The following is a 24,488-nucleotide window of genomic DNA, read 5'->3' as shown; positions in this document are numbered from 1 at the left end:
AAAAGCAGTTTGGTTAGGTGTTTGGTGGACATTTAGTCTGTTTTATTCAAGCACCCCTATTATGCTATTTTAAAGGTTCCTCATTTTGTTTTTGATTGTTTTCTACAATAGTTTTACATACATCCAAAGTCAAAAAAACACTTTACTTTCCTCATAATATACATCACACATCACCTTATTTCTTGAAGAGGTCAGATAGCCCAGTCTGTAGGGATTGGTTTACCGCTTACAGTATGTATCAGAAACAAAACATTCACTAACATATTTGAATTTCAAATCCGAAGGCTTCCTCAGTGCTTAAAGGGTTAGTTCACCCAAAAATGAAAATTATGTCATGAGTTACTCACCTTCATGTCATTCAAACACTTTCAGATGCCCAGAAAGGTATTTAAAACAGTTCATGTGAGTACAGTGGTTCTATCTTAATATTATATTTTTTGTGCACCAAAAATAAATAAATAAATAATGACTTTTCAACAATATCTAGTGATGGCGATTTCAAAACGCTACTTTATAAAGCTTTGAAGCTTTACAAATCTTTTGTTTCGAATCAGTGGTTTGAAACACGAAAGTCAAGTGATTTCAGTAAACGAGGTTTCGTTATATCATAACTGTTTCGGAATTTCAATAGTTCACGTGATTTTGGCAGTTTAATACGCGATCTGAACTACTGATTCGAAACAAAGGATTCATAAAGCTTCAAAGCTTCATTTTGAAATTGGCCATCAGTCATTCATATTCGCGTCTTCTCGACATGTCGACAGCATGAACCACACTCTTCCAGGCCTCAGCTATAACAACAGTGTTTGAGGGTCAAAGTAGATGTTGTTCGCGGGCAGCCAATGAAGAACATAGGCTGCCATTATGCAAATTTGTTACAAACCTATATATCTGTTTCAACTTTTTTTTTTTGACGATACAATTAAAGTCAATAGGGTCCAAAACAACAATCAGTAGGACCCCAATAATTTTCAGTGTATTGTCACAACGGCAAAACATTCTTTAAAAAAATCTTTTTCTTAGGTTCCCTTTTGAACATTTGAATGGCAGACGAAATAGTCTGTCATTGGTTGGCCAAACAGATAGCCCCGCCCCCTAACTTACGCCATTGGTTGAGCCGCTGTTGCTGTGTGGGGCTGATGTTATCTCAGGAAATCTAGAAGAAATGCTGTGTAGATTTGTCCCTGATACTCTTACAGTGACAGTTCTGTTGAATTGCAGGCTGGACAGTTTTTGGTGTTCAGACATGCAGCAACACTACTCTAATACTACAGCTCATTAGTTTGAGTTTCTGTCCAGAAATGAACTCACAGCTGTGTTAAATAAAACAAGACTGACACAGCATGCCTGTGCAATTATTCCAATTATACAATCCATCTTTGTTGGAAGAGGAAAAAAGTCATTTCACACAGGTGAAGAATGTTAGAATAATAACACTGGCTCCAGAGAGTGTAAATGAAATATTGGATTCTTCATTAAAATTCCCCATGGATGCTAAGAGATCATTATAAATCCCTAATCAGTTTTCTTCTGCAGCAGAGATGCAGGCTGTTGACACATGTTTTTTTCTTTCTGTCTCTGCTTTTATTTAGCTTGAGCTTGAGCGTTGTGATAATTGTCATTATCCAATAAGAGGCTGCACAAAGGGAATAATTAAACAGCGTGCATAGCTGAAGCTAAAGACTAAATTCTTTATATTCTGGCATAATGGCACTCCACACAATTCACAGCTCGTGTCCATACATTATAAGTATCACTTACACTGCATTCTCACATTCATATGTAATGGTAATTGTGAACAGAGAATATTATTTAGCTACATTAAGCAGCTTTACTTTCACCCTTTAAAGTATGTGGGTCGTTTTAAAACTTTGCTCAGATACACATATGGCTGTTTAAACTTGAGATGCATTATATATCTGTACCATACTGGTTAATGGCAATATTATATATAGTCTATTTTTTAATTGACTGGTATCAGTTGGTAATGAATATTTAATTGTTTATATGCTCATTTTCCCTCTTTACTTTTAGATTACTTTTGTTGTCAGCAAACACATTTAACGTTGAGTCTTTAAAAACACTAATGATTTATAAAACTGTTAAAGGTGCCCTAGAATTAAATATTGAATTTACCTTGGCATAGTTGAATAACAAGAGTTCAGTACATGGAAATGACATACAGTAAGTCTCAAACTCCATTGTTTCCTCCTTATATCTCATTTGTTTAAAAGACTTCCAAAGAACAGGCAAATCTCAACATAACACCAACTGTTACGTAACAGTCGGGGTGTACGCCCCCAACATTCGCATATGTCAGCTCATGTTAAAGCCATTAGACAAGGGCAGGCAGTATTAACGTCTGGATGTGCACAGCAGAATCATCAGACTAGGTAAGCAAGAACAACAGCGAAAAATGGCAGATGGAGCAATAATAACTGACATGATCCATGATATCATGATATTTTTAGTGATATTTATAAATTGTCTTTATAAATGTTTCATTAGCATGTTGCTAATGTACTGTTAAATGTGGTTAAAGTTACCATCGTTTCTTACTGTATTCACGGAGACAAGAGCCGTCGCTATTTTTATTATTAAACACTTGCTGTCTGTATAATTCATAAACACAACTTCATTCTTTATAAATCTCTCCAACAGTGTGTAATGTTAGCTTTAGCCATGGAGCACTATCAAACCCATTCAGAATCAAATGTAAACATCCAAATAAATACAATACTTACGTGATCAGACATGCTGCATGACGAACACTTTGTAAAGATCCATTTTGAGGGTTATATTAGCTGTGTAAACTTTGTTTATGCTGTTCAAGGCAAGCGCGAGCTCCGGGGGCAGGGGAGCACGAGAATTAAAGGGGCTGCAACCTATATATCGGTGCATAGTTAATGATGCCCCAAAATAGGCAGTTAAAAAAAAGAATAAAAAAAAAAAAATCTATGGGGTATTTTGAGCTGAAACTTCACAGACACATTCAGGGGACACCCTAGACTTATATTACATATTTTAAAAAGACGTTCTAGGGCACCTTTAAATGTGATCTTTTTTTTTTTTTTTTCATACTGTATATAATAATGTTATGATTCCTACTTTTTTTGTCATTTCTATTTATTTAGACAAGATAGCATTGAATTTTGAATATTGACCGTTAATGGATTATCTGACATGATATAAAAAATAATTAACAGCTTATTAGTATTGGTCAGACTTTTAATATCAGTACAACACAAATTTGACCTGTTCTGAATAGCGACTAAATAGATGTTTGTTAACTTCAGAATGCAAATTAAATGTGACAACTGTTAATAGCAGTTATGTGATGATTATTGTTTCCAAAAAAGATTTTTAGAACAATTTTCTGCCATTTTCGAAACGTATTTAGCATCCATCACAGCACACACCTCTGTTTCTTTTGTAGCATTCTCATTCTGTGTATGCTGTGTATTTGGCTACACAGCATTCCTAGCCCACTCTCACTTTTTTTTCTAGTTGACTCCATCACTCCCATCTCATTCTGCTCGTACTAAGCGACATTTAAATAATATGAAGAGGCAGAAGGGGGCTGGATTCATTATTTACCAGAGTCCTCCTGGGAGATGAGAAGTGACATGCGACGCAGCACTTCAGGGTGCCGAAAGACTGCACAGGGATAACTAAAGGGCACGTGACACGCTCTGTTCTATTTTTAACACTACAGACCAATGTTTGCCCGGAGGAATTTTTTTTTTTTTTAAGTCAGCACGGTCGCTCTTATATTATCGCACACGACAAAGATAGTGAAGAAAAAGAATGCAATAATTTTCTGTGAGTTCATGATATTTTTTTTATACTAAAATGTGTAAGTGATATAAAGATTATACCTCTCTACAAGTGTGAGTTTTATACAAAACAAAATGTGTTATTCCAGGCTGGTCTTTGAACATGTGATGAAATCCCATTAAAACTAACAAGCCGTGTGGCTGCATGACCTCCTCAGTATGTCAGGTGGGGCTGTACAGACCTCCCTAGGGTCTTCAGCTAGGGGGCTTGGGTGGCTAATTAACACTCTAATTAAAACGTATGCGATCAAAGCTAGTGCCATGCGTATGCACACAGCTGAAAGAGATGCGATGAGGTGGGAAGGGGCAGGCGGTCTATTTCTGCATGGTGCTGTGTTGATGCTGGGTGAAAGCTCTGAAACAGTGTACAGAGTCAGTGTCTGTGGTAGCTTCTGGGTATTGGTGGTTTAAATGCTAAAACTTTAGACACTATTGATATTCCTGAACCTGAATGTTGACCCACCACTCCAGTGGGCACAACTCCAGTGCTGTTAGTTTCATTTGCGTACTTCTGTCCTGCTCAATACTGTCATGCCTCAGGAACCATGCCAGTGTCACTTGACCCCATACTGTAGCTGGCTGCCAGCATTAGAGCAATACTACATCTTTTACACTGATGTGTAAATCATCAAGGGCTCTTGCTGAAACAGAAACCTGGCTGCACAACATAATAGTTCCCATTTCAAAATTCAGTGAATGTTTCATTCAGTAAAAAGTTTTTTTTTTTCTTTATATCGTTATATATTGTTATACTTTGCATTGTGACTGTATGTCACAATGTTACATTATTTCTATAATGAAAACTCTCAGTATAGTTTGGTATGTTAAAGAATTTGACAATATTAATGTATTTGACCTTTAGATTTGCTACACATGCTGCTGCTGATGTTATTGCTGCTGCTTCAGAGCAAGTATAGAGATTTGCTACTGCCAGTACATAACAGACACGCTGCTGTAAACATGTAGCCATGCCACTGCTGCGCAAAAAGCATGCATAATATTACCCATAGTGAATCTAGACAGGTGGAGCTGGGGAAGGTAGAAGATTTCAGAGGAATTCAGATCAGCTTATAGCAAACAATGAACCTTTCATTGCCTGTGCTATCTACAGTTTCATGACAGAACTATGTATACCTCGCAACTGCAACTTTCTTATAATTGTGACTTTACACCTCCCATTTCTGACTTTAAATCTCCTAATTTTGACTTTATATCCCACAATGTGACTATTTCTGAAATATGCCACTTAGTTCACAATTGCAACCATGTTTCTCACAGTTTTGACTTTATATCTCAAAGTATGACTTTATATCTCATAAATGCAGTGTCAAAAAAAAATGTACCTGTACCCTGTAGGTACAACTGTTGGTACCAAAGTCGGTCCTGGAGGGCCACTGTCCTGCAGAGTTTAGCTCCAACTTGCCTCAACACACCTGCCTGGAAGTTTCTAGTATGCCTAGTAAGACCTTGATTAGCTTGTTCAGGTGTGTTTAATTGGGTTTGGAGCTAAACTCCATGAGCAGGATTGGATACCCCTGCTTGGATACCCAAGCTGCTGAATACAGCTTGTCACTGGAGCAGTACCCTTATAGGGACATTTTTTTTTTTTTTTTACCTTATCTTCTGCTGAAAAGTGTAAGGTATTACTATTAACCTTTCAGGGGTAAGTAAGATACAAAAATGCCCCTTTGAGGGTGCTGCCCTAATGACAAGCTGTTGTACCCATGAACGTAAACATATTTTGCACATTTCAAAATGTCACTTTATTTCTGACTTATTTCACAATTTCACACTTTATTCTTTTGAATACTCTGAGGCAGAAACTGGCTTCCATAGCTATGGGATTTAAAGTATTATCGGGAGTTATATATGGTGATCAATTCCCTTGCACTTAGTATGTAAAGGTCACGAGTGAAGAATAGTTGACAAATTTACTCTCTGCAATGCTAGCTGTGACAAATGTATTCTTGTTCAGATGTAATTAGTCAGTGAATGATGTAACCAACATAAAAGTTCTTCATGCCTTCTTATGTTCATATTATCTGTAGCGCCTCTTTAGAGCTTGAATCAAGTCGTTAATTAAATAATTCAGTGCAGACAAGGACTCCAAACATACAGATTTCTTACATATTGTTGTGTCTTCACAGATTGTTTTCCGCAAGATTGTTGATGTGAAGAAAGAGGAAGAAGAGAGGAGACACCAGAAAAACGAGGTGACCTTGTCTATCCCTGTGGACCATCCTGTCCGCAAACTTTTCCAAAAATTTAAGCAGCAGAAGGAGATGCGTACACAAGGTTCTTCACAACATGACCTAGAGAGGAACCAGTTTCAGGTGGAACATCACCTCCATCCACTGTCCCACCAGCTTCATCAGCAGCAATATCAGCCCCAGTACCAGGGCAACCATCCCCTTCAACACCTACATGTGACCACCATGCAAAACGGGGCCCCTGGCTCAGGAAACGGGAACAGTGGTTCTAGCGTTGTAACAGTCTCACAGATAACCCCAATCCAGAACGCTCTAGCCTACGTTCAGACCGAGGAACCCAACAGGAGTGAAGACAATGAGGCTATGGAGCTCAAGCCCAGCTTTGGCATAGAGGACTCAAATTGTCTAAAAGTAACAAGTCCCGTGAGACCCAGAGGAGGAAGGGGACGAGGCTGGATGCGTTTCCATAACATTGCATCAGGATCATCACCCATGCTTTCACTGGAACTAGAGAAGAAGTCGCAGCAGAAAGAAGAGGAGTGGGGGGATGTGTCCCAGCCCCTGAATGTCATCTCAGGGAATGGGAAGAGCCAGGAAGCAGAGGGTGGGGGATCTGATGAAAGGGGTCATGGTGGAAATGGTAACAGTAGTGATGAGACTGATGAGAATACTGCCCTACACAAGACTGATTCTTGCGACAGCGGAATAACAAAGAGTGACTTGCGTATTGACCGGGTAGGTGATTCACGAAGCTTGTACGAGAGGGCCTCGATGGAAAGGAGCCCATACGATCAGCCCAGTCCCGGAGTGGGTAGCGTCACCCTTCAGGGGATTCAATTTCAGCCTGTCCCTGAACAGGCTGTGCTTCAAAACAGCCTGTATGAGGCAAAGCTGGAACTAAAAGGTGACATCCAGACATTAAATAGTCGGCTAGCAGCTCTGGAGGACCAGGTGGGGGAGATTTTGAGACTTCTGTCAGAGAAGAGGAAACCTTCCCCACCTCCTCAGACCTCCTCGCCAAAAACTACACTTCAGTGCCAGGACAACTTTGCCCTTTCTCAGCCTGTCACTCCAGAGACGGAGGGGGACGATGGACCCCTTTGAATTAGGAGAAATATATTTAGATATTGATATGCTGTTTTTATTTATCACTTCCCTTCCTCTTACTCAGGAAGGAAATGTGAATATTGATGATTAGGGGAAGGATCCTTGCTGTTGTAAATATATACTTGCATGTCCAGCTGGAATCTGGCCTGCCAATGAAATCTTCTCAATGGATAGTAGTTGCTTGTACACGTATGGAATCGGCTGCATGCGGAGATGATTTTATTCTGACATTGCACACAGGATCTTCTAACCAGGTGATATTTCAGGGCATTTTCTCTTTGAGTGACAGCTTGATGCCCCCAGTTGTGGGATCTTGGGTTGCTGAAAGGCAGAATCAGGCTTGTTTAATACCTCATCGGTCATTCTTCATATTGAATACAATCATTTAAAGGAATAGTTCATCCAAAAATGAAAATTCTGCCATCGTTTAATCACCCATATGTCGCTCCAAAGCACAAAAGAAGACATTTTGAATAACATATTTTTTTCTATATAGGATTTCTTTTTTCTCACTGTGTGACTCCTTGGCACTTTCAAAGCAGAGAATGTGTAATGATCCATAATGAATCTACTTGCAGTCAAGGGTGGGAATCTATAGGAACCTCACAATCCGATCCGATTCCGAGAGTCATGATCCGATTCCAAAATGATCTACATTTGTTCTTAATTAATTAATTAATTAGTTTACTGACTAATTAACAAAGAAACATATTACAAACTATGAACGGTGTGCTTAAGGATCTGAATGTTTTCCATTCAAGAGCATTGATTTTTCTCCTTCTCAGCTTTACTGCTGTTTGATCATTTATTACTGATGACATCGTAGACAGCAGGAGATCTAATAGGCTGCATTCACATAAATGCACAGATCTGTTTTGACATATCAGCTTTTTTTGTCCTGCTTGTTTAATTCCTTAAGACATAACTGACCGTGTTGACATTAATTTCATGTCATAAAAGCATTTTGAGTTGCAAGTGCATTTAACTGCTTATGTGATAGAGTCGCACACAACCGCTTTCCGCAAAGGCTCTTCGCTAGCCCACATGAGCATTTGAAAGCAGCCATCTGTCAGTAAGTGAGTTTCGTTTAATATATAAGCCTATAGCATTCCAAACTAGACTTTCATTGTATGGACAAAAAAACACTAAAACATTTTTCAAAATTTTGTATATGACAGAAGAAAGAAAGTCATACAGATTTGAAATGACATCAGGGTGAGTAAATGATGACAGAACTTTCATTTTTAGGTGAACTATCCCTTTAACCCAGTATGCAGTTCTCCTTTTTAAGCATAATGATTGGAAGTTTGTGAGATTGTTTGCATAGATGATTTCTTGGATGTGATTAAGGAGATAATCCAATAACAAAACTCACTTTTGATATGCGAAACCCATTTAATTACCACCGCTGTTTTAAATTCCATTATCATTATTGGCTTGTATTTATTTTGTGGAACGTTATGATAGAGAGAAATGACTTACTCCAGTTTTTGGGGAGCTGCTCTACATGTTTTAGAGAGATATATCTGCATGCTGGATGGATTTAGCTCTGGCATGGTAGGACTAGGGACTAATTGTTTTTCCCTTATCAATTATGCAAACATACAAAGTGCAAGTCACAAAGGGGGCCTGCATTTTGGGAAAGCATGAACACATTCAGGTCATTTGGAAATTGTAGAAGCATGCATTGAATTCTTTGCATGACATCAACATTGTGTGTTTCATATAAAAGGTCATTGATCCCTGGTATTGTTTCCCAATAGATATCAATATATACTACCCACAATTAATTTCAGTTAAGATGCATATTTCAAAACCTTCACATTTTAATCCAGTACCCAAACCAAATCCACACTAAACCACCTACTAAGGTGTTGTTTTTGAAAGCACCTAATGGTTGGTCATTTGAAAATGCTGTGGGGAACTTTCCTAATATTATGTTATTATATCCACAGGCGGTGACTCACTGCATATCAGTATAAAGGGTGCTTTAGAGGGATTATAGCGTAATGACTAATGCTCCTTCACCTCTTATTTCCCATCAGTTCTATTGTAATGTTATTAGTCCATTCTGGTGATGTTCATACCAACACAAGGGATGTTCAGTTATGAATGGGGATCAGAAGAGAGACTATTAAGATTAATACTACAACAACAGGAGTGTGGTGGTATTAATGTTACTGTTACTGCCTATAGATCCTTTAAAATGAAATGTTCTGTCTTAAAGCAATCCACAAACAAGCAACAGTCCTTCAACGGCACTTCAAAGCAATATCCTTTATTGTATATGCCTCTACTTGCTCCCTAATTTGGTTTAGTCTTTGATAAACACATGCTCATCACTGTAAGTGCTCAGATAATAATATTAGTTCACCACTAATCTTTGTGTTTAATCATCATTTCAGAGGTTATGATGTTCATTGGGACCAAAGACATTAATACTTTTGTACTAATAACATTACATCAGTGTCCTGCTGAAATTACCAATCCCATTATTACTTGTCACCAGTGGATGGTGATAAAAGCCTTATTAGGTTACAGATATGTAAATGGCCCTTAGCGTCACTTTTTCGCTACTTGAGCAAAATAAACATTAGAAAGATGACGGTATTCAGAGAAATATCATTTACTAGTTGTAGTATTTCCAAACCCCATGAATTGAAATTGAGAATCATTTTCTCACCATTTCATTCCAAACCTGTATGAATTTCTTTCTTCAAAGGAACACAAAATGAGAAATGTTGATATACTGGTGAATTTTACATCTTAGTTGTGTTTTTTGTTATTTTGTAACTTGACAGCTTGGATTCCCATTAACTTAAGTTATCTGGAAAAGAGGTGCTTGTACATTTGTTAACAATCACCTTTTGTCATATAAGTCATGTTGGTTTTAATGATATGAGAGAGAGTAAAGGATGACAGAATTTTCATCTTCAGGTAAACTTTTCAAGCTGACAACTTTTTGAAGCATGAAAGTATTAATAACAATTACACCTTGTCTACAACAGACGTGGCAGTTGCTGTGCCGTACCACAACAGCTTGAGGCTATCAGGGGTGGGCGATATGACCAAAATCTTATATTACGACATGAGTAATTTTATATCATAATAACAATATATATCACATTAAAGTTATTTTTGCTTTAAATACTTTTTTTTTTAAATATATAAAAAATTTTCATACCATTATTTCATTACATTGAAATTACATAATTCTTATTACCATTTTCAGTATCATTAAAAAATGAATACTAGCCTTAAAAAAAACTCTCAAGCTTACTGAAGACAAGTAAACAGTGATAAAGAAAGAGCAAAGAAAACAGACAATAGAACAAAGACAAATGAAATAGACCTACCTGAAAAACTTCAAGCACTAGAAATACTACATTAAAAAAGCGAGCAGGAAGGAATTTTCTCTTGATTTTGGTAAATTTGGATGCTGTCCCTTTAAGACTGACTGCACCAATCCATTGTCTTTCTCACCTGTACCTTAACTTAAGACATAAATGGCTATGTTTACTTACAAATACATGGTCACTTTGACACATAAATATGTGTTTTCAACTGTTCAAGCCCAATTAGGTGTCAAAAAGCACTCAGTTCATTCCTCATACGCTGTGTGAGCTGCGGCTTCATGTCGCGCGTCTCTCAAACAGAGCTGAGAAACAGGCTCTCTGAGCACATATGGTGAAATGAGTTGTCTTTCGCTGCTAGTTGCACTTCAGCAGTTTAAAACCACTTGTTTTTAAACTGCAATGCTTAAAAACGCATTCAAATGATAAGCTTTCATGACCGCGCAGCACAGCAATGTCACGTGACTATAACCGCGATACAGAAGATAGTCCAAAATCAAATTTCTATTTTAATCGTGTCTACTGGTATATCGCACACTCCTAAGGCTATCTTCACTGGACGAGACAAAGTGATCCTTGCAAATCTATTTGTTCTTCATATCAGAAGTAGCGCAAGTGCCTGGAGTACATCAGAAATAGAACAGAGCATCAGTTTACTGTCTAATTCGTCATGCTGCGCCGTGCCACATCCAGTGTAGACAGCATCACTGATTATAATGGGTTTTATTTGCCTTTGACTCATTACACTGCGCCGCTTGCGTCTGGTGTAGACATGGTTTAATAATATCCTCTAATAATATCTCAAACTTTGAGCATCATAAAAAATATAACACCCTTGATTATGTGCTTTTTTCATTTAATGGTTTCATGCCTTGAGATTTCAGTGTCCCGTGCTCCGTCATTCTGTTTGAGTTATTTTTCCTGTCATTCAGCCCAGCAAAGAGGAGCACAGACAGTGAAAGGATTATTCTTTGAGTCTCCCATGAAATTGAAGAGATGGATATAATAGATGCTAAAAGCTGTAATAGTGTGGCAGACGACGTGAGCCTCGTAATCGAATGGAGCTGGCTCACTGCGTGAACCCCAGGGTGCCTGTTCCGAGGATTACACACAGTTTTCACAAAATTATGAGGGTATTCAACTCCACTGGGTATTGAAACTTTTCGGAGTGGGGAGGGTTTGGGATGAGGTGCCCGATCCACACACGCTGGAGCCGATGAGTGTTGGACTCCAGTGAGGTGTTGGTCTCTGGCATCTGACTGCATGCTGCATTTTTGAACTGTATAAAACTTAATGCCAATGAGAATGATATTTGCCTGCCAAAGCAGTGTTTTGCTGCGACCTTTCATGCACACACATACACAAAATGGGCAGAGGCCTGGGCACTAAGTCACAAAAAACACATCACAAATACAATGTAATGCTGTTCATTAAAAGTATACATGTCAATACAGGAAGTTTTTGATGACTATCAATACATGCTAGATGGTGGGATGATGTTAAAAACTAAATAAATGAACTGAAGGAATTTAAAGAAAATTAATTTAATGCATTTTATTTTGACTTACACTAGTTTAATAACAGGAATATTGATTGTCTTTCACCAAATATTAGCTACAGTGCCTTTAAAAAGGATTCATGCCATTGGAAGTTTTTGTGTTGTATTGTTTTACAAAATTAAACCTTTCATAATCTTTTTTTTTTTTTTTTAACACTAATCTTTTATGTCAAATGTATACATTGCCCATTGGTCAGAACTTCTTACAGTTGTTAAACAAAATTATTGCATGGCACAATTTTGCCCCATTTTTTCCTGAATGGGGCAAGCTCTGCGGGTTGCATGAATATCTTAAGTAGATGAGCCTTTATCAAGTGCAACCCATAAATTCTCAGTTTGACTGATATCTGGACTTTTGGATTTGTTAATATGAACCATTAGATTTATACTTGAGGTCACCATTTTGCTGGAAACTGATTCTCCCAGAACTTCATCAGAACTTCTCTGTATTTTGCTGCATTCATTTTACCCTCCACCTTCACAAACCTGCCAGGGCCTTTAGAGAGAAGCATCCCCATGAGGGTGTGTTTCTGATCATGTGCAGTTTGGCTTACAACAAACATGCCGTTTAGCCTGATGACCAGAAAGCTCAATTTTAGTCTCATCAGACAACAGAATCTTCTTCCAGCTGGCTTCAGAATCTCCCACATATCTTCTGGCAAACTCTAGACGATATGTCATATGCCATTTTCTAACATTGACTTCTCTTTGTCACTCTCCCATAAAGCTGCGACTAAAGCTTGTCCATTTCTTAATTACTTATTTTACTCCAATGAAATTCAGTGACTTGGAACTGTTCTTGCATCCATTTCCTGGCTTGTGCCTTTTTATTACTTTTTTTTTATTCCAAGAGTCGCTTGGAATATTAGTTTTTCTTCATGGTTTATGTTATACAGCTGCAGTTCTGACTCACCAAAACTTGGTCTTTGCAGATAGATGTATTTAAATCAGAGACTACACACAAGTGAGAGTCATTTAACATTAAGTATTTATATGACTACTAACCAGTTGGCTGAGCCAGTGATGATTTTGGTGAGTCACATTAGAGAATGAATACTTATAATAGTATAATAATTATTTCACTTGAGATTTGTTTAACCTTTTGAAATTAAAGTCTTTTTTTGGTTACACTTTAATTTACAATGCCGTAGTTACATTGTAATTACTCAAATAAGTACTGAGTAGTATTAACTAACTACATGTACTTACTATAGAGTTACAATTAGGGTTACGGTTTGGTTTAGGGTTACTTACAAGTAACTAAACCAATCCCTAACCCTAAATGTAACTCTATAGTCAAAAAGCCAAATGATTCAGTCCACTGTGATTCAGTGCTGTACAACAATAAAACATGAAAAATTGATATAAAATATATATATGTTATAGGCACTTTAGATTAGTATTTACCTAAAAAGAACATCATGCTTTTGAATTAAGAAAAAAAAAAAAAAAAAAAAAAACAGCCGAGGTTATAACAGGATAGAAATAGGTGTTAGGTGAATCATTTCAGTTCATTCACACACTGGAGGTAGGGTCAATCATCACTTTTCTTTCAGACTGGCATGTTTTCAGACATCAGCAGAATTTCATTGCTCTCATCTATCCTCATAGCTGAAGTGCTGCCCAGGCTCCTCTTACCCTTTTGGAAGCAGTGACCACTGAGTTTATTAAGCTCCTTTTCCACTGTAAATGAGACTGCCTTTTTATCAGTGTAAAAAATATTATGATAATATTTCTGAGGGAGGTGGGGAAAGTGTTTATTTTTACCACACTGGCATGAATATTAATAATTTGTTATATACAGTGTAATACACTGATGTTATAAAATAAAAATTTAATTGTGCTAATTTGCTCATCTTGTTATTTTTTCATTTAAAGGATTAGTTCACTTTCAAATAAAATTTTCCTGATAATTTACTCACCCCCATGTCATCCAAGATGTTCATGTCTTTCTTTCTTCAGTCGAAAAAAAATTAAGGGTTTTGATGAAAACATTCCAGGATTATACTCCTTATACTTCACTGGCCTCCAGATGGTTGAAGGCAAAATTACAGTTTCAGTGCAGCTTCAAAGTGCTTTAAACGATACCAGATGAGGAATAAGGGTCTTATCTAGCGAAACGATCTGTCATTTTCGAAAAAAATACAACTGTATATGCTTTATAAACATAAATGATCACCTTGCACTTGCTTCTGCTTTCCGTATTCTTCAAAAAGCTTATGCTTTATGTCCTATGCCTTCCCTATTCTACTTACGGAAAAAAACGGAACTGGCACCGTGTTCATTCCGTAAGTTTCGTAAACATTTACAGGATTTAAACATAAAAAACACATTTGAGCTATTACAATTTAAACAGGTTGCCATTCATTTGTATTCTCTTCAAAATACACATTTAAAATGTTACTAAATATGCATTATTACAGAAAAAAAAAAAAGTTAAATAAATTTAACATAAAATAAGAATAAATAAAATTGTATCACCGTTACATTACTATTCAATCTTTCCATGCCAAGTTCCTTATTCCCAGCGCTAATAGATGTCTCTATCCAGCTCCAAGATATAAGTAAAAAAGGGGTCCCATACTTTATGGAATTTAAAAGGTTTATTTTTTAATGCTGTTGAAAAAGCTTCATATGGAATAAGACCTTTGATTGTGTTAATCCATTGTGCTATTGACGGGACTTGATCTGTTATCCAGCATACAAGTATGCATTTGCAGGCACAGTGGAGTAAAATTTGAAGAAGATGGGTCCCTTGAAATCTGGAAGGGAGTTCCTGGTTCATGCCAAGCAAACAAGTCTTTGGTCCTATTTCTAATGAGCAGTGAAAAATTTTCTCAACTTCTTTTACAATGCCCATGCAGAATTGTTTTATTTTTGAGCAGCTCCAAAAACAATGGATAAGAGTTCCTTCTAGAATTTTACATTTATTGCAGAGGTTGGAGAGTTTTTGATTCACTTTATGTCTTTGGACAGGAGTAACATGCAGAGCGTAAGCTTTTTGAAGAATACGGAAAGCGGAAGCACGTGCAAGGCGATCATTTGTGTTTATAAAGCATATACGGTTGTATTTTTTTTTAGAAAATGACCAATCGTTTCACTAGATAAGACCCTTATTCCTTGTCTGGTATCATTTAAAGGGCACCTATTATGCCCCTTTTTACAAGATGTAATATTGGTCTTGGGTGTCCCCAGAATGTATTTGTGAAGTTTCAGCACAAAATACCCCGCAGTTAATTTATTTATTATAACTATTTGAAAATGTCATTTTTGGGGCCTGTTTTAAAAAGAGCTGTTTTGGTGTGTACCACCTTAAATATAAATGAGCTGCATATCCCCGCCCTGCCTTTGGATGAGGGCGTAACTTGCATACCTATGGCAATAAACAGTCGGTAATGAAGAATGGCTGAGAATGAGAGACCCGCTGTTTTGTATGGCATTCAGCCGTACATGTTTGAACCAGAATCAGACCCAGATGATGAAGAGACTCCGGCGGAAGAAACACAATTGAGAATGGAGCAGGACGTCTCTGAATGGTTATTTGATACATTTATGTACTTATAGAGTTTTAATCGCGTCCCCTTTGCAATTATGGATGTGCAGCACACACACACTATGATAACGTTCGCGCAATTTTTTGAAACTACAAACACAAATACTGTGATAACGTTTGCTAAGTACATTAGATACACACTATACAAACAAGGTTTAAATTATATACACAGACATTCTACGACGACGACGACAACTTTAGACGCATTTGTTATTGAATTGGCTGACATCGACTGAAATGACTATTTGCTCAAAAAACATTAAATACACTTACTTCTTCTGGAGGTGACGTTGGATCGCGAACAGTACGCAACGATCCACACTTGAGGATTAACTTTGAAGCAAGACCTGCTTTGAATTGACCCTCGTTCTCAAAACAGTCAGTCAAAAAATTATTCGCGCAAACATAAACGTATTTTGGAATTTTGAGTGGCGCCTTTCCTTCGTAAATAAAATCCATCCACTGCGTTTTCAGTGGCTCTGATGTCGGAAGTAAGTGAAAACTACTATGTTCATTATTACATCCCACAACAGAACACTTATGTTTCTTAGGAGACATTACCGGCTGTCGTTGAAACAATGGAGGATGGTTGACAGATCACCGACGGCGGGGTCTATGCCAAAACCAGATTGTCAATCAAACCACGTGGGTGGGGCTTAGCGCAATTCTACGTCACAGTGAGAGCAATCTTAGAACAGGGCGTTCTGAGACAGTGCTTATGAATTATTGAGATTGTAAAAAAAAACACTGGATGGATTTTTCTCATTCTAGGGTGGTTTTGCTCACACACTGCCAACACACATTTATGGTCAAACACCATGTAAAAGTGAATTTTGCACAATAGGTGCCCTTTAAAGCCCTTTGAAGCTGCACTGAAACTGTAATTTTGACCTTCAACCGTTTGGAGAGACCACTGAAGTCTACTATCAGGAAAATAATCCTGGAATGTTTTCATCAAAAACCTTAATTTCTTTTCGACTGAAGAAAGACAAGAACATCTTGGATGACATGGGGGTGAGTAAATTATCAGGAAAATTTTATTTGAAAGTGGACTAATCCTTTAACATATTACAATGCACACTGTCTTATTATTATTAAAAATGTCATTGCATTACACACAATGGTCCGGTTCAACGTTTAGGCCTTAGTTCAATTAGGGCATTTGAGTAGCTTTTATAAACTTTTACTAGAAAAAAACATTGCTGATGTGCGTCTTGAGACAAAACAATGGCACTGACATTACTTTAAGATATGTCAGTACAAGTTGCTTTCAGTTAAAACAGCTCAAACATGCATTTTAGTCTGGGACTAGCTTAAGCCTTGTCTGTGAAAGCGGGGGAATATTTTTAATTTAGTCAATATTGTTTTGTTTCAGTTATTCAATTCATCTCTGATAATCTCAAATGTCAGGGAAAAAAAAAAAAAATGGAATGGAATGGTCTGACACACAGACCCAACTCCAACAGAACCTTCTGTCTTTGTCTCTAAGTTGTGATACAGTGCAGCTGTTTCCTTGACAACTTCAACCTTAATCTCCGTGGAAATGTCGTACCTTGCAAACAGTGTTGACCTGAGGACTTTGGAATCTATTTTCTATAATCAGATCCCTCAAGATGGACTTGAGAGTTACTCTGTAAATTAAGATAATTTGCTGAAACCATCCAGACAAATTTCACAGATGTCAAATGTGGAATGACTAGAGGTGAATAATAAGCCATCTTGACACTACGCAGAGGTAAGGAAGTATTGTAAGGAGAGCGCAAAGACTTCAGCCCTGTCCCAAAAGCCAGGAGGTCGCAAGTACACATTTCATATATTCATTTTCGAACATTCAGATCTGCTAGAATCAGTTATGTTTATAGATTGATTTAACCTTTTTCTCTTTAGGCCTATATGATTAAGTGTTTTACAGTTTTTCTCAGTCAATTTGACACATTTCTCCAAATGAATGTAGTTGCTCTGAAAACAATTAACACAGCAAACTAAACATACTTTTATGTTGGAAAAACAGTATTGGCAGTTCAGTATTGACTGCATAATGAAGCTCTGCAATTTATCAAAAATAAATACTAACAACAAAACTACAAGTGTGTTCTCTGTTGATTTGATGTAGATACACAAATTCATTAATGAAAATATATTTTTCTTGTTCTTTCTTCTTCAAAGTTCTTTAATGACAAGTTTAGTTGTATAACAATGAGTTTTAGCAAAAACATAAATGAGTATGTAAATAAATAAATGGGTAACACTTTATAATAACTGCACACTATGAAGCATTAGTTAAGCATTAGTTAATAGTTATTTCATCACTTATAAAGCATTAATAGACATTAGTAAGTAGTTTATAAATACAGCTATAATTGCTTTATTCTTGATTTATAAGCATATCTATAATGTGTTTAATAATTGTATTTTCATACTTTATTAATAATCAATTTATCATTTCTAAATTAAATATTACATTATTTACAAACCAGTTATTTAGGAGTTGTCAGTAGTTCATTTAGTAAGTGTAAGTAAATGATTAATAAACTATTTAAACAATCATTTATACATCTTACAACATTATTTAGACACATAGTAATAGTTACTCAGTGTGTTAGTAAATGTTTTATTAACACATATTCCTTCTGCAATTCATGATTAATTCAGGTAATTATAACACATTTAGAAGTGGTCAGTTAACTATTTTTGTGAGCTCATCTAAAGTGAGGACTGTTTATGCTTTGTAAAGCTTTTATAAATGAGATTTAAAGGTTCAGTGATCTTCTGCATTGCTGTTCTCTAATGTTTTAAAGTTAGTACCGAGGCAGTTTTGACTCTAGGAATATGTTAATAAAGCATTTATTAACACACTGAATAACTAATACTATATGTCTAAATAATAAGATGCATAAATGTACATTTAAATATTTTATTAATCATTTACTTACACTTCCTAAATGATCTTATGAACCACTGACAAATTACTGGTTTGTGAATAATGTAATACATAATTTAGAAATGATAAATTGATCATTAATAAAGTATGAAAATACAACTATTAAACTCATTATAGATATGCTTATAAATCAAGAACAGAGCATTTATAGCTGTATTTATAAATGGCTTACTAATGTCTATTAATGTTTTATAAATGATGAATTAACTATTTACTAATGCTTAACTAATGCTTCATAGCGTGAGTTATTCTAAAGTGTTACCAATAAATGTACTGTAATCACTGAATCAATGAACTTTATAGATCTTGCCTCTCATTTACATCTGGCCAAAGAATTTGGCAAATCAACACCTCAGTATATATTTTCACAAGACATGCATCGTGGGAAAAAAGCAGTGAATGTTGGATCTGTCCTTTTGCCTCAACTTCTCCACAAGCCTCTTCTATCACCTCTTCTCATCTTCCTACATCCTCAACTCTTCTTGCTCCTCCTCTTCCTAAATCATCTATTTCTTTCCCCTCATCTCTTTCTGCCTCTTCCACTGCTCCTCTCCCTCTCAGTATTACCCTTCCTATATCCTCTCCAAAACCTCTCACTCTTACATCTCTTCCTTTTCCCATTCTTCTTCTTCTTTTTTTGTTGTTGTTGTTTTTCTTTCCCCTTTTATAGTTTTTGTAATTGAGATAGCTGTGTAAACAATTAGGGAATTTGCATTTCCTGTGTTGTGTGTATTACTAACTCAGCAGATACTTATTTGGGGCTAATTGAGAACATTCCAAGTACAACTGAGATACAACAAATAATGTTTTTGTTTGTTTGTTGTGTTTGGAAAAATGGTGCACAAATGATTGTGATTTTTGTAAAAACCAATAAAAAGAGCTGCAACTGTTTTCGCCTGATATATTACAGTTTTGGTTGGATGTATGAACTACTGTGAAAACATTTGGGAATTTTGTGCTCAGTGTTTTGAGGAAATGATGCATGTGATTTAAAATTTGCATGAAATGAAGGAAAATTTACAACCAGTTTAGGACAATTACAGAGTGTTCAGATTACTGTGTTAACTGTTTTGAGAACAGTGACCTGAGTTTGGAGAAATGTGTCAAATCTATTGAGAAAAACTAAGTTGTGCTGCACACAGTAGTGATGGGCAATACAATTTTATAAATTACAATGTTTTTTTTTACATATATATACACATTACATGCATATAATATATGGACATTTTTTAAGGTTGAAAAGTAGGGGTGTAACAATAGTGTCATAATATATGGCAATACAAAAATGCAACAATATGCATCGTATATAGTGGTCATATTTATTGTGTGTTTAGTAAAGAAAATTACTGTGTGTGTTTTAGTGTCAGTACTACAATATATAATGTTTAATATAATGTATAATAATACAATGGGTGAATATTTGTTGGTCCTGATAATGTCAAATGTCTTATGTTACAGTAAAAAAGTGGCGTACATTATTTTAAATCTATATAGTCATTGACAGAGTGCAAGCATAATTGTCTAAAATAATTCTGTATTTTCAGCTTCAGAATCATGAATATTTTTATTCTGGTGCCACCATTGTCCTGTACATTGCGTTACCAGCACCAGCACCAAGTCCAAGCCTAAGCCTATTTCCAGTGTATTACCAAATTTAGCATTTTAATCAACAGTTCATTTTTTGTTAACCTTTTAGCATATGTCTCAGAGTATCACAATAATATCGTATCGTGAGTTCAATCATGACATGAGGGTATCGTTACACCCAATTGAAAAGTGAAAGGAACTAGGCTGTATTTTCCTGTGCCCCATACGACTAACTGTGTGATGATGCAGCTTCTTGTGTGTCAAGCCAAATGGTTGAGAAGCAATGTAGTGAGGCATTTGTCATAATAATTTGACATTACTTAGTTTACATGATATTGTTGTGGGAGGGAGGAAATTTCATCAAGGTTTTGTATGTTACAATTATGTTGCATCATAATTCCAGCATTGTTAAAGGGGATTCTGAATGCTCTAGCAGTGCTAGGAACAACTTCTGCTGCGTATCCACTATCCAACTATCAGAGATACTCTGTATTCACTTTTATGGTCAATTTATTTGATATCAGTTATCTCCACACACCACACACAGCACAAGAGAACTCCATTTTAAATGGCAAAATAAAACACGCACTCTTTGTGCAACACAGCTATACTTAGCACGAAGCCTTCCTGAAGAGTTGAGGCTACCACCCACACGATTCTCTTCGCTTCATATAATAGTGTGAAAATAATATCAGGAAGAGACGTGCTTTTGATATTTAATTTTATATATATATATAATTTTTTTTCTTTTTCTTTCTTGGACAAGCTATTTCCCAGAATACCAGAATATCTGAATATCTGTCAGTGTTTCAACACTGTGTGATGTCTTGCCAAAAAACACCATCTTTGCAAGAAGACACGAGGCTTCTCTAAATACTTACTGGACTAAAATCAAAGTCTGTCTGCCAGCTTTCCAGGGGCTGGTGGCCAATGTTGTATTTTAATCTAATTAGTACATCAAACATTCAATGCATTTTTACAACATTCCGTAATGTTTCTCAAGTCAACATATTGCTGTTGATATTGGTAAGAATGCCAAAAATTGTTGATGTTAGTGTATGTTTGCCTGATTCTTTCTAGTGCAATGTGATACACTGTAAAAAGAAAATAAAAGAAAATCTTTCGAGGTTGTAAATAAAACAAAAATTACTGGACAGTTTTACAAGAAAATACTATCCTCAGTCTTTCTACTTCATAATTTTAGTCAAGTCACCTTTCTCTATATAGCACTTTATACAATACAGATTGTTTTTAAGCAGCTCTACAGTGATAACAGGAAAATTATGCATTTCGGATGATCATGTTCAGCTGAAGTCAGTTCAGTGTTGATTCAGTTCCATTGATAATCAATTATTAAATTAGTTCATTTCATCTATAAAGGAGCTCTGCAAGAAATAATATCATTATCCAGCTCAAGTTCCATTCTCATACAACAGCGTCAGTACAGTCAGATCAATAATATTGGTCAATATTAATATAGTACACATTTAATTCAATTCAGTGTTACTTGCCGATTCTTTGTAATTATTTGTGAAATTTACTTGAAATTTCTGAGTGAAAATTGTTTATTGATTTAAGTAAATCCTACACTAACTTTTTTCAAGTATAGTTGTTAAAGGTAAAATGTGTCATTTCTGCTCCATAGTGTCACCAAATTGTTTTCAAACAGGATTTCTGAAAAAGTTCCCCTTTTTGCCAGTCCACAGCTGTTTCCATCAGATGGCCATGAAGGAGTGGATTCTGGAATCCATTGCCACTTCAATACATATCTTTGTTCTCTGTTGCTTTGCTTTTTGCTTATCAATGTTTGATTAATTAGTGGATACATTCCTCCTGGGTACTAGAGCACATTGGCACATGCAAGCTCTTCAATTGGCTAAAGCCCAAAGTATACTTCGGTTCCCCATTTGTCACTCACTTCAATGTTGCGTCGATGTGATGACACTAGGGGTCACACTTGGGAGCCACCTCTGATACTTAAGAAAAATCCAATGAGAATTGGCGAATGAATAAGCTCTGGATGAGTTAGACAGCACATTCAACCAGCATGAAACAGTCAAGGTACAGGTCCTTGAAAGTGATTTTGTGCCTCTTTGGAATGGCACCACAAGGTGCTGTTCACCCGCAGAATGCAAGCTTCTGGAGGGCACATAAGTCTGAATCAGTGAGTGCAAGTGGTGGGTGCAGAGCCAGTGGTTGTTCTGTAGGCAAACATCAGTGCCTTGAATTTGATGCGAGCTGCAATTGGCAACCAGTGCAGGTTAATGAGAAAGGTGTGATGTGCATTCTCTTCGGCTTGTTAAAGACTACTATTGCTGCACCATTCTGTTGGAGAGGTTTGACAGTGCATGCTGGAAAGTCTGGATAGAACGAAAGCTTAGACAAGGTGATGTGTAGCATGCTCTGATAGGAAGGGCCTGATCTTCCTAATGTTGTATAAGGCAAATCTGCATGACCAGGCTGTTCTAGCAATGTCGTCTGTTTAGTTTCACTGATCATCAATCACAACTCCAAGGTTCTTGGCTGTCCTGGATGGAGTTATGGTTAACAAACCTTACCTTGAGTTGAAGGGGGTGGCATAGCAGTGACAGGAAAATACATATTTTTGAATGACAGATACTAGTGATGGCATGTAGATGGAGAAGAGAAACAGTCCAAGCACTGAGCCCTGAAGCACCCCAGTGGCTAGATGTTGCAACTTACCCTGAAGGACCTACCTGAGAGGTAAGACTTGAACCACTGACATGTGTTTCTGAGATGTCCTAAAAGCTTCATTGGATTCTTGTACAGGACATTTCAGCAGTTCTCTCTCTCTTACAGGCACCATTAAGGCACCATTAAGCGTGTGTTCCCCTGGGCACTTCAACAAGCAAATAGAAAGAGAAATTTCCAAAAGAGAATATTCTCTAGCAAAAGAATCTCTCCATAAAAGAGAAAATTTCCTGTAATAGAGCAAACACTGGCAAAAGCATCTTTTTAAAGATGCCTTTTTGCCAGTCCATAGCTGTTTCCATCAGATGGCCATGAAGGAGTGGATTCTGGAATCCACTGCTGCTTCAATACATATCTTTTAAGTTTCTAATCAACATTTATCTTTCTGTTAAATTGTTTGAATGACTTCTTCAATGTATGTTAAAGAATTCCTTTTCCTTTTCAAACACTAGAAAATAAGTTTGAATTTTGTCTGTGCCTCTCACTGAGAGAAAAGAACATGTTATCATTATGTTTTGGGAAAGTTTCCTGCTCAGAGCAGAGCTCAGATCAACTTCAACCTTGAAGAAGCTGCGAATTATGTGTATCTGTGTATGTGCGCTAAGTGTTCTGTTCAGGGGCCTCATTTATAAAACTTTGCGTAGATTTCATCCTAAAAGTGTATGTACGCGCAAAAGCTAAATTCTGCGTACGCACAAAAAATATTCAGATTTATAAAACCATGCGTATGCCATAACCTTTGCACAAATCCCTTTATAAATCCCAGTCAGTGGAAGATTGGGCGTACGTGCATCTCCACCCCGTCTCCTCCCCGAAATCACCATATATGGAGCTTATGACACCTAGTTTTACTATGCATAACCTCATCTGCATATCATTTCCATGCATGTTCCCATCCACGTGACACCATGGTTAACACCGCCAAAGGTACAAGACATTGGAAGATATTAGATATGGACTAAAAATGCCATTTGTGCAATACACAAAAAAAATCATCCAATATCCTCTTTATGTTTTAGAATAAATATATCAAAATATCCATAAAAACAAAATTGTATCAAATGCTTCAGATAAAGGTTTTAGAATAGAGTTGTTTCATTCTAGCCTGGATGCCAGCCGAACTTGGCCCCGCCCACAAAATTTTGAGGTCGGGGAGTTCGGTCTGGACTTGATATGTAGAGGAGTAATTATGCCCAAACAGAAACTGTTCGGACCAATCACATTGTCAGGGCGATGATTGACAGATTATCACCAGAAACGTAATCAGCCACGTCATCAAAGAGCGCTTGGGGAGTTTTATTGACAAGCGATCTAACCAATCAGAACGCCGCATCCGCTATTTTGTCCAACAAAGCAGTGAGGAGTTAGAAGATTAACATCGGTGGAGTTAAACTTGAAAAAATGTGCATATTGACGTCTTTCCGCATTTGAAACAACATTCATTCTCATGTTCATTCATGTTTATTTGATGCTATAAATGGACTAGTAGGAAGAGATGATCGGTTCACGAGCCTCTTGAGCTGAGGCGCTACAGCAATCTGTTTTTATTGTCTGAATTTTTTTAATAACTACACAGTTTGAAAGCTTGGGCTCTGTTTAATATCATAAGTAACCTGTCCTGTCTTGTCTGT

General features: G+C 36.6%; 1 protein-coding gene across 4 annotated transcripts in view; it reads left to right on the top strand.

The window, feature by feature from the left end:
• The window catches only part of kcnh5a (potassium voltage-gated channel, subfamily H (eag-related), member 5a), a 127,524-nt gene extending 120,374 nt beyond the window's left edge, over nt 1-7,150 (top strand). For all 4 annotated transcript variants that reach the window (XM_067383589.1, XM_067383588.1, XM_067383587.1 and 1 more), the window contains one exon: nt 5,984-7,150. In XM_067383589.1, coding sequence (XP_067239690.1) covers nt 5,984-7,150 — 1,167 coding nt within the window. The remainder of the gene's footprint in view (nt 1-5,983) is intronic.
• The last annotated feature ends 17,338 nt before the right edge of the window (nt 7,151-24,488 follow it).

Source organism: Chanodichthys erythropterus, chromosome 4 (genome assembly GCF_024489055.1).
Source record: "Chanodichthys erythropterus isolate Z2021 chromosome 4, ASM2448905v1, whole genome shotgun sequence".
NCBI classification, from domain to species: domain Eukaryota; kingdom Metazoa; phylum Chordata; class Actinopteri; order Cypriniformes; family Xenocyprididae; genus Chanodichthys; species Chanodichthys erythropterus.
The sequence above is the reverse complement of the archived record's forward strand: the minus strand, read 5'-3'. Positions and strand labels throughout refer to the sequence as shown.